Here is a 10,329-nt window from a genome sequence, read left to right on the forward strand (position 1 = left end):
ACTTTTGGGGCCGTGCAATTTGAGGCCCTTTGAACTGGACTATCTCGACCAAACTGCGAAACCTTAGTGGCTCTGGAAATGCTAATAGGTGTCTCTTACCATCAGGTCAACGTTCCCAAGACCCGCCGCACCTATTGCAAGGGCAAGACCTGCAAAAAACACACTCAACACAAGGTCACACAGTACAAGGCCGGCAAAGTACGATTGCCCCTTCTCCGATCCGATCCGTGTATAACGACATTCGGTGAGATAAACACTGACACGCCTTTGCATAGGCCTCGCTATTCGCGCAAGGAAAGCGTCGATATGACCGCAAGCAGTCCGGTTATGGTGGTCAAACGAAGCCCGTGTTCCACAAGAAGGCCAAGACAACCAAGAAAGTCGTGTTGAGATTGGAATGCACAGTATGCAAGACCAAGGCACAATTATCGTTGAAGCGATGCAAGCACTTCGAATTGGGGTATGTTTCCAACTTCTGCCTCGACAGAAAGCATCAAGGCTGACATGAATTTCTCTGCAGTGGTGACAAGAAGACGAAGGGTGCGGCTCTTGTGTTCTAAACGTGGAGGAGATTTTGCAGTGCTTCGGTGGGACGGCGAGATAAAGGCACAAGTGCGATCAAATATCGAAGATTCGTCTCAGAGGACATCAGAGAGCACGATGCAACTCGACAGATGGAATCGAGATGGCGATACGACCATCCAGCACGACTGCTTGTGAGGTCCTCACATCCGTTCCAATTTATTGCCTGAGGGTCATGATAGACTGGACTGGCGCTCTGTAAGAGCAGCCTGCAATCTAATGGCCCGCGTCCGCAATTGAATGCTACCGTCCGTTCTGTTTTGGTCTCATTGAGGGTTTGAGTTGCTTCATGTGTTTCCAGCCCCCGGCCCCGAACCTGTCCTCTGGAAGAATGGCGGCCGTCTAAGGCTCTAGATTTCTTCCCCAAGGATCAATACGTTCTCATATGCGACCACACTAAACTTAGACCCTCATGGCAGAGTCTGTAGGTTTCTGGTCTGGTGCCCAACTCACAGGTAGCCAAGACAACCCAACTGATTGATGCTCAGGGCCTGGCCCAGCGGAAAAGTCGGCACCCCCAAATACGTGGCCCCGAATACGAAGCCCAAATAACGGGTGATCAGCGTGAGTGAGTGACTTTTGTGGCTTACATATTGTTACCCCGCGAAAACAGGCTCCGTCAGGTAATAGTAGGTCGAACAGCACTCACTTCCGGCATCATACTAACTTCTCCTCCTCAACCAGGAGGCGATCCCCTTCTATTATTATCAAATTCACTCACCGCGACTTGATCGACGTCGTTTGTGCATTCCACGAGCGAAAACGACTCACCTCTAAATAGGAGCGAAGGGTGCAGCAGGCAACTCGTTGACTCGATCGATTTGATCAATCCAACTTACCAGCCTCCCTTTCCTACAGGCCATCTTTCCCCCTTAATACAGTGATCACAAGGCTATACTGTACATAGACACGAGGACGGAGAAGTTGGTCACCCCACTTGGCAGCCTCTATCGATTTCAACAGAAAACACCCTTTTTCCCCAGGGCCCAGCTGGAGTCCCAACCATCATCGCAACCGAAGAGGCTCGAATATCGCCGACATTACTTCTAGTCCGAGCACAGAGCCATTTCTCAAACTCCTTCCTGGACGAGACCAACAAGTAATACTTGTCGCCTCTAAACATCATCACAAACACACCAACCTCAAGATCTCCCCTCCCACTCTCTGTCTCTCTCTCTCACACACACAAATCGAAGAACAGAATGCCCACTATTTTCACCAACGAGTACTCGCGGGGCCCCCTGTACCAGTACTGGAAGGAGCGGAACCAGGAGGAGAAAGCCCTCCGCGAGCAGCGCATCGAGGAAGCCAAACTCCGCAGCAAGGGGTTCCGGCCCATGGGCCCGGCGTTTGGTCCCAGCAGCACGGATTCCTACGCTCACCGCGCCACGAGCGGGCCACCGGCTTACCGTCACGACGCCGACGCGGGCGCCGAGGAAGGGGCCGTTGAGGGCTCGTTGGCTCGACCAGGACGCCAGGGATCGGCTGGGCAAGACGACCCCCTCCCTTCGTACGGCGCATCGACGGGACAATCTGACACTGCGGCCGACGCCTCACTTTTCTCCGCCGAAGAAGAGAAATCCCGCCTGCGCCACCTCGAGGAGCAGCGCCAACAGATCCAGTCGGACGCGGCGCTCGCCCAGACCCTTTCTGCCCAGGAGGAGTCGGAGGAGGACCAGGAACAGGCCGGGAGCAAGGGCAAGCAACCAGCACGGCGCAAGAGCACGGCGGGCAAGATCGGGCGGTGGCTGGCGGACGCGGCGACCGGGTACACCAGGAAGCAGGAACGCTGGTAAACCATTAGGAACCGACCGACCTACATACCTACCCAAAGATACCCAGTACGAGGTATTGTGATGAGTTATGACTTCCATGAGCTTTCTAATTAGTTCTGTACCTCAAAAAGGGGATGATGCTGGGGGGTATTTTCTCTTATTGCTGCGTTGATCTGATAAGGGAGGGAGGGAGGGAAACCGTCGATGACATGACAGGGCAAGGCAAGGCAGGACGAGCGTGTCAAGTCAGTCAGCCAGTGCTGTTCATACATTAATTGTCTTTCTCTTTCTTACCATTGCCGTTTGATTCAGTTGATTCGTCGTCGAAAGGGACCATCATGTATGACCACCATGAGCGACACATTAATCTGATGTCCTCCCTCACATCATTTCACACCTGGACCGTGATCACAACCAGAAATAGAAAAGAAGCAGACGCTGGAGAAAGATCTTTCTTTCTTATTCTTCATTGGCAAAAATAAACCTTGTGAGAAATTATCTAATTAATCAGCCATTCCTCCATATTCCCAAGGACAACAATCCGAAATCGTGAGAGACTGGCATGATAATTAATCATCACCTCCATATCCCGTCTGTCCCACGTCGTGGAATATTTCATCTTACCGGTTGGCAAGTGTCGTCGTGTTCATCTGATTCAATCCCTTCGTAAGACATTCGTGATCATGATCGAGAAATTTCCCAACGCTTGAGTGGCCGTCATCACTTCATGATCCGTCAAGAAAGCCGAACTCCAAAATCCTGCTCTTCACAAATCCAAGGAGACTCGTTATGTGTCTGTGTTCCTTATTTCTCTCTAAAATGCTCAACAGGGGCTCCGTCTGAAACATCCTCATGCTTATCTGCCTCGCTTCCTCCGGCCATCGGGCCCAAGCAACCCATCTAAGAAATTGCCAAACACCTTGCCTGCTGCCCCCTTCCCAGAAAGGATCTCAGTTAATCGTTCCGCGAGGGGATCTTCACCAGGCTCGGGTTTCTTCCGCCCCTTCTCATCGAATCTAGGAGGTAGCTCGATCGTGGCATCAGAATCAGTGGGACTTGTTACGCGTTCGAGTTCTGGGCCTCCTCGAGATGAGCTTGGTTCATAGGAGCGCCGGCGATGGTGATGCCGCCGTCGATCTCCATTTTCGCCAGAATCTGGATACGATCGCGAGGAGTGTTCTCGGCTTCTTCGGCGTTGTTCGTCTGGGGTTGAGTCTGTGTCGTCCTCTGCTTCGTAGCCACGCGAGCGTGAGTACTTGTGTCGATGACGGTGACGTTCGGGACTTGACGCTTCAGACTCGACCGCTGCGGCATCAGAAACCTCCGGCGTCTCGACGAATTGAACGCTTTTACGGTTGGACGGCGCCGGCTGGGATTGAGAACGGGGAGGAGACACACCTCGTCCGGTCGGCGGAGGATACGTTTCCTGACGCGGAGGGTTGGGGGGCGGAGGCGGAGGGATGGTCGGGTCGTTGGAGGAAGGGGCCTGTGTACTTGAGAAGGGTGGAGCCGGAGCCGGCGCCGAACGGTTTACACCTAATGACCCAAACTGTTAGCCAGGAGGAACTGTGTTGTCTAAAGGGGGACGAATTCAAAAGGTACATGACTCTGACGTACCATCTGGGACATGGGTCTGGTCATTACTGGGAACAGTACGTGCAAAAGGATCGCCAAATATAGGATTCGGCTCAGCACTCACATTTTCAGGACCACGTGGTGCGTAAGGGTTCGCACCAGAAGCATACGCGTCGTATGGTTGAGCAGGAGCCGGCGGAGCACCAGGAGGAGGCGGTGGGGGAGGATAGTTCTGTGGAGGGTACGGGGCAGCCCCAGCTGGAGATACACCGGGGCCCGCTTGCGGAGGATACTGTTGAGGTACTGCTCCTGGTGGCGGCGGGAACTGGCTTGTCTGAGGGTAGAACCCTTGTTGAGTAGCATAAGGATCGATAACGGGAGCAGGCGGTGGCGGCGTAGGAGCATATTGGGCACCGGGGTTATAGTTCTCCTCGTAGGGATCACGGCCATATCCTTCCTCTTCTCGGCCTAAGTCGTGTCAGTAACTCACAAGCCGTCAGGGTCGAATCACTTACGTTTTCTGGCGCGGCGTTCACGTCTCTCTTGCTTCCTCTTTTCATACTCGCTGGCACCGATTGCTCCCGCTGCGGCAGCCGCTGTCATCTTTGCCGCGTCCCGCGAATGCCTGCGTCTGCTCCGGTCTGGCGAGGAACTCGAGCTGCGGGATGATCGTCGACCACCTCGTTCACGACTCAAACTCCGGCTTCTGCTTCTCGTCCCGCGTTGGGCCCCGTAGCCGGCTGCAGCGCCGGCGGCAGCCGGCACAACAGCATTCGAATAGTATCCATCTTGCGGCGGCGGTCGCCCATAGTAATCGGGGCCAAAATTGTTCCCATACATTGGTCCATTTCCGTATTCGATCAGCCCAGGATCATTGACGGCACCCTGGGGTGGCCCGTCGTAGTACGCATGCTCAGACCTGGCCCTGCTTCTGGACCTGGAGCGAGTACGACGCCGCTCGTCCGCGATCTCTTCAGCTTCCTTCTTCGCTTTGTGTTTCTCATACAGCCCGGCGACCGCGGCACTACCCAACCCAGCAGCGACAACGGGAAGTGCCTGTCTGATGCGGCTCCGGGAACGCTCCTTGCCATCTCGAGCCCTGGACTTGCTCCTAGCATGTTCAATCAAGGCTGCAACGATGGCGCCACCCGCACCAGCCTTTGCAATGGTGTTTCTACGATGCTTGGGGTTCCGCGCATCGTCAGATGGCGCATCAGGATCATTTTCGAGACTTGACACAGACTCCCTCCGGCGTCGAGAGCGAGATCGACTGCGAGAACGCCCCCGGTCGCCGTCATCGTTGGACTTGTTCATGCGCTTGGAAGCAATAGTTGCGGCAGCCGCAAGGGCGGCAGCGCCGAGACCGACCGCTCCAAGGGTCTTGAGCTTCGATGGGGATGAGGACCGAGACCTGCTGCGATGTCGGGAGCCAGATCGAGAGCGGTGTCGGCTCCGACTACGGTGCATTGACCTCGCACGGTGGATGCCTTCGGCGGCAAGAGCGCCCAGAGCGCCAGCACCAATATCACGCCCGACACGGCCGACACCGTGGGAGACGTCGCGACCTTCCTTCTTGTTATGATTTCGGAGAAGTTCTGCAGCACCAACGCCAGCGAGGACGCCGGCAGCGAGGCCCCGTTTACGCTCAGGACTAGGGCTTTCCTCGCGGACCTCTTTGCGGACATAAACCATGCTGTCATCACTGCTGTAGCCACGGTCGCGGCCTCGTTGGGACACCGAGTCATGAGGACTCACGGATCGTCGTCGGCTTCGGCGTTCATAGTAGTCATCATCGTCGCGTCGGTCGTCAATGCGCTCTCTGACTTTCTTCTCGTAGAAAAAGTCCTCTTCTCCACGAGGCGAGCGAGGTGGGGGGTCTCGCCGGACAATGCTGCGTTCTTCGTCAATGTCCGACTTGCGGACGATCTGATAGTCGTCGTCGCGCACTCTCTCTCGAATGATGATGGGTTCTTGACGAATGATGATGGTCTGTGGGGGAGGGGGAGCGAAGTAGTCGGTAGTACGGGTGTATCGTTGCAGATCACGGTCGTCATAACCACGCGGCGAAAGCACCTCGTAGTCGTCCCGGAAGCGGGTGTCGACGACTTTGCGGTCGTCGTACCGAGTCACCTCGAAATCATCGCGACGGGGGTCCTCGCGTTCAGTGGTGCGTCTGATGACGAGTTCCCGCTCTGCGACAGGCTCCTCCCGTCTTGTGTCATAGGCATAGTCTCGCCGAGGTTCCTCATCTCTTTCGCGCTTGATAACCAACTCACGCTCTGTGTAGCGGGGTTCTTCACGGCGCACGGGTTCGTCAATCTCGCGGCGAACGATTCGGGTCTCCTCGACCCGTTCACCTGCACGTTCGGGGACAAACCGCCGGTCCCGGCTCACAGAGGAGCGACTGTCATCTTCTTTCACCACATATCGCTTCACCGTTGTGTACCCGCCATCACGTCGGCTTGACGAGACTGATGTTCGGGAGTCGTCGAACCGCTCGCGGTATACGGAGCCCATTGTGGGCTTGGGCTGGAGGCTGGAGGCTGCAGAGGTTGCAGCAGTTGAAATGACTATTCGGGTGCAGTCAGGAGGGGTTTTCACATGCACGGTTTGTCAGAGTGGCGTGGGGGAAGAGAACAATGAATGTTGCGTAAGGGACTTCAACCGTGTACTCAGACGTCGAAGATGGTGCCCAGAGGTGAAGAGGGACAAGTGAGACAAATGCAAGAGCCGGAGACAGAAGACAAGAAGAAGGATGAGCGGTCGAGTTGAGGTGGCAGCAGGTGACAATTCACTGCAGAGTTGGAAGGATCAGATGGTGGCATGTAGCCGGGCTGCGGATGGTTGAGACGGGGGACGGACGAGCCGGACCTCCCAAGGGTGTGTGCGCGTGTCCAGATTTATCTTGTCCCCTTTCCCACAGAGGCCGACTGCGCCAGAAAGCCGGAAACTCTGGACGATACGAGGTTCGAAAGCAGGCTTGGGCAGCCGCAACGGTCATGCGAAAAGTGGGCTTGGAGGGGATTGAGTCGGCGAATGGAGAGAGGGAAATAGAGGAATGGAGGGGGGCAGAAGTGGTGAAAGAGAGTAGAGGAGAATTATAGTGGCAGGTGGAAGGTGGAAGAAGAGTGCGCCAGCAGCCAGCAGCCAGCAGCCTAAGGGCCACCAGGCCTAAACCGCCCAACTAACCAGCCAACCAGCCTCCCGTTTTGGAGGCCCTGAGAGAGAAAACAACGGGCAAAGTCAGGCGTGACGTACATGGCAGATGGGATGGCCCCCCTGTCCAGCCACGCCAGCCCAACGGTTGACCTGCTTGGGGCCCGCCCAGTCCCAGTGTGAACAGGCTGCCGCTGCACTTCGCCCAGAAGAAACCGCCTCGGTCTGACATGTCTGACACCGGGGCCAGTCGGCCCCCGTCAATGCAACTGGCACCACTGGGTGTCAACAGTAAGTTTGTAATGACCAAAGCCAGAGACCATCACATTTGCTCGGGGGAGTCCACGTTATGCTGCGGCCCAACCTGCAGTGCGAAACCGGTCAAGGAGAAAGAAGTGCAACGCATACTCTATTGGCACTTTTCATTTGGGCTTTTGATTGTCTCTTTGCAGAGAGGGTCACCGGCATGTAGATGCCATCCATATATATATATCAAAAAAAAGGCGGCCGTCACCAAGGAAAAACAACATGCAACTGACGGTTGCGCTGACACAAGGCTCGATCGATTCCTTTTTCCACCCAGTTTTCCATTGCCCTTACGCGTGTTTGCTTCGCCTGTTTCTTCGCCGACCATTGTATAGCCAAGCATAAGCTTGCAATCCCAATGCTTTTCTCTTTCCGGGACACGGTCCTTTGGGTATCGCGGTCGTTAAATGCCCCCTCGCAATAGTAGGCGGGTCTTTTTTGCATGCACAAAGGAGATTCGTCCCAATCATAACTCCCAAAATGGTCTCAAAACGTCTTATGCCTTTGGTTCCGTCGGATCTCCCCCAGGATCATCTCCAGATTTGTCGTCGTTGGGTAACACCTTGACCCGGCTGCCAATCTTGGCAGACCTCGATTTAGAGCTCAGAGGTAATTGATACTTGATCACGCCTCTAACAATAAGATCAAACGGATGTTGCAGCACTCTCTCCCAACGTGCAGATCCGCCGACTTCAGTCTTGTTGCCCGGCCTCGCGAGCCGGATCTCACCAACAGAAGAAGTGTGGCTGTGTCGCAGTGGTGATGCATCAAAGACTAGCGGCGAATCGAAGACGAGAACTCTTCCGAGCAACATTTTCTGTGTGCCTGGCTCAGGGTCGTCGATCGGATCGGTACCTTCATCTACCCCATCATCAGAATGCCACGGCGGCCACTCGAATCCCAGGGTGTCTGCGCTCCCTCGTGTGACCCATCGGAGCGCACTCCTTTGGTCAGACCCATCCCAGTCAGATGTCGAGCCAACATAAGGGCTCTCGGCAAAGAGGTTGACGTCGAGATCGTTCACCGTGATCGGGAAAAGATTCGTGTTGATCGCCAGCACATCCAGATCCAGCATAAGCTCCTGCTCCGATGCAAGCACGTTTTGGATATGTTTGATGGAGACATCTACCAACGGGCGGTTGAGCGCCATCACAAACGTTGTAATACCAACACAGATCAGGAGAATAACAAGCCCAAGGAGAATGCAGCCACTGTACCCGCCACACCAACTGCGGTCGTGGATGTCGTTGTACTCGAGATGCCGAAGACTCACACTGTGCGGACGACGACTGTGTCGCGTGCGATTAATGCGGACTGATCCAAGTAACGGGGCCCTCTCGTCGTCGGCGACAGCATCCTCATAGGCATCAAACGGTTCCCCCTTACGCAGGGTGCCCGTCACTCGTCCGTTGGAGGTTCGTGGGCTATTAGGCCGAGAAAATCGGGAAGGATTGTTGGTCGTCGAACGCGAAGAATTCGTCTTGTTAGCCTGTGTAAAAGGTGACTCCGTGTCCAAGATCGAGGTGTGGTGAGGTCGTCCATGCCGACTGATGTGATGATGACGAGGCGTTGAACTAGAATTGCGTTGGCTTCCTCGTCCTTCGGGTCCAGACTCGCCATCCAAAAGATTGTTGTAGGTGCTACTCGAGAACTTCATGCTCTTCTTCCCCGTGATTGCTTGACTGCCACTGCGGAGGCCATGTTTACTGCGGTTTCCAAATTGTTCTTGGCTAGCCAGGGACGTCGCGCTAGGTGTTCGAGAGTGATGTCGTGCAGGCCTGCTGTCTGGTGGGTTCGACTCGTAGACAAAAGTCTCGTCTGAATCAGAGGAATCCGCTTCGTCCACCGCGCTGGCAACTTTGGCCTCGAACAGGTCGGCTTTGGAAGTTACTGTGCCCGCATGGAGCGAAGGAGTCTTGCGGGATTTTTTCTTCTCCTTTCTCGGCCGAATGGTCTCATTGCTCGGTTTGGTCCTTACACTACCATTACCATCCCTGCCTGAAGCACCTCGGTCGGGACCCAGCAATTGAGGCATGGAAGTGACAGTCTCCGTCTCCACGGTCATGGTTCGAGGGGGGTCACCCGCGGGCTTGGGCTTGGCCACCGTCAAGCTGGTAAAAGAGCGTTTTGCTAAATCTGAAGCTGAGCGGGAATTGCTTGGAGCCCTTGACCTCCGACCACTTTCTGTTTTGGCGGCTGTGACTTTCGAAGGGCCGTCACCACCACTGCCTTCCCCATCCTTGGCGGAAGGTAGATCAGGCCGCGACTCTAATCGCTGGTCAAGGGATGCTACATCCATCTTGTGTTCCAGTGGCGAAGTCGAGATCGGACCGATTGCAGGAGTCGTGGGGACACTATTTTCTGCCACCGTTTCGAGGGTAGTGCTTGGGCCGCGGCCTGATACCCTCGAGTTGGAATGAGGGCCGGTTTGTTCATGGACGTCAGGTATCTGCATGGCAGCGGCTTGGTCAGGGTGAGAGGGAGGTGCCAGCCTTTTCAGCGAAGTGTTTGACGGCGTCTGGTCTGAATCATTCCGCTTGACTGACGGCGCCTTCGCGCCAGCCTTCGAAGGCGGAGGAGACTTCAACCGGGGCGACGTGGGCCATGATGGCGGATTCTGACCTGTCTTCATTTGTCGTTCAGATGGGCGGCCACCCTCAAGCACGGAGTCAACGCTGGGAGGTTGTAAAATCGGCCTCTGGGCAGACAATGCTCGCTGGACGGCAGCGGCTGAAGGTACGGTTGACAGGGATCCTGCTATCCCACTGTTCCGTGTCGGACTGAACTCCTGGCTTCCCTTGCGCGACCGCGAGAGCTGAGGGATGTGAGACGCGCTGCGAGAAGTGCGCGCTGGAGACGTCTCGCGAGATGTTTTGGATGGGTCAGGTTGACCAGGTCCCAACGTCGGAATATTCTCTGATGCCGGCTCTGACAT

The 10,329-nt window shown here is 55.5% G+C and overlaps 4 protein-coding genes across 4 annotated transcripts; 2 read left to right on the forward strand and 2 right to left on the reverse strand.

Moving 5' to 3' along the window:
- Positions 1 to 78: 78 nt before the first annotated feature.
- AYL99_03214 (60S ribosomal protein L44) lies at positions 79 to 560 on the forward strand (the record flags this gene model as incomplete). Its single annotated transcript, XM_018834730.1, has 3 exons — positions 79 to 198; positions 276 to 460; positions 521 to 560. 3 exons carry the CDS (start codon positions 79 to 81, stop codon positions 558 to 560), a joined length of 345 nt encoding a protein of 114 aa, XP_018697354.1.
- A 1,224-nt stretch (positions 561 to 1,784) lies between these two features.
- Positions 1,785 to 2,378, forward strand: AYL99_03215 (hypothetical protein; the record flags this gene model as incomplete). The annotated part of the gene is made up of 1 exon (XM_018834731.1): positions 1,785 to 2,378. The coding sequence occupies one exon, from the start codon at positions 1,785 to 1,787 to the stop codon at positions 2,376 to 2,378; it is 594 nt and encodes a 197-aa protein (XP_018697355.1).
- A 1,038-nt stretch (positions 2,379 to 3,416) lies between these two features.
- AYL99_03216 (hypothetical protein) lies at positions 3,417 to 6,449 on the reverse strand (the record flags this gene model as incomplete). Its single annotated transcript, XM_018834732.1, has 4 exons — positions 3,417 to 3,703; positions 3,756 to 3,893; positions 3,975 to 4,400; positions 4,448 to 6,449. The coding sequence occupies 4 exons, from the start codon at positions 6,447 to 6,449 to the stop codon at positions 3,417 to 3,419; spliced, it is 2,853 nt and encodes a 950-aa protein (XP_018697356.1).
- Positions 6,450 to 7,890: 1,441 nt separating this feature from the next.
- Positions 7,891 to 10,329, reverse strand: AYL99_03217 (hypothetical protein; the record flags this gene model as incomplete). Its single annotated transcript, XM_018834733.1, has 1 exon — positions 7,891 to 10,329. The coding sequence occupies one exon, from the start codon at positions 10,327 to 10,329 to the stop codon at positions 7,891 to 7,893; it is 2,439 nt and encodes an 812-aa protein (XP_018697357.1).

The sequence above is a fragment of the Fonsecaea erecta genome, assembly GCF_001651985.1.
Source record: "Fonsecaea erecta strain CBS 125763 chromosome Unknown Scaff2, whole genome shotgun sequence".
Classification (NCBI taxonomy): Eukaryota; Fungi; Ascomycota; class Eurotiomycetes; order Chaetothyriales; family Herpotrichiellaceae; genus Fonsecaea; species Fonsecaea erecta.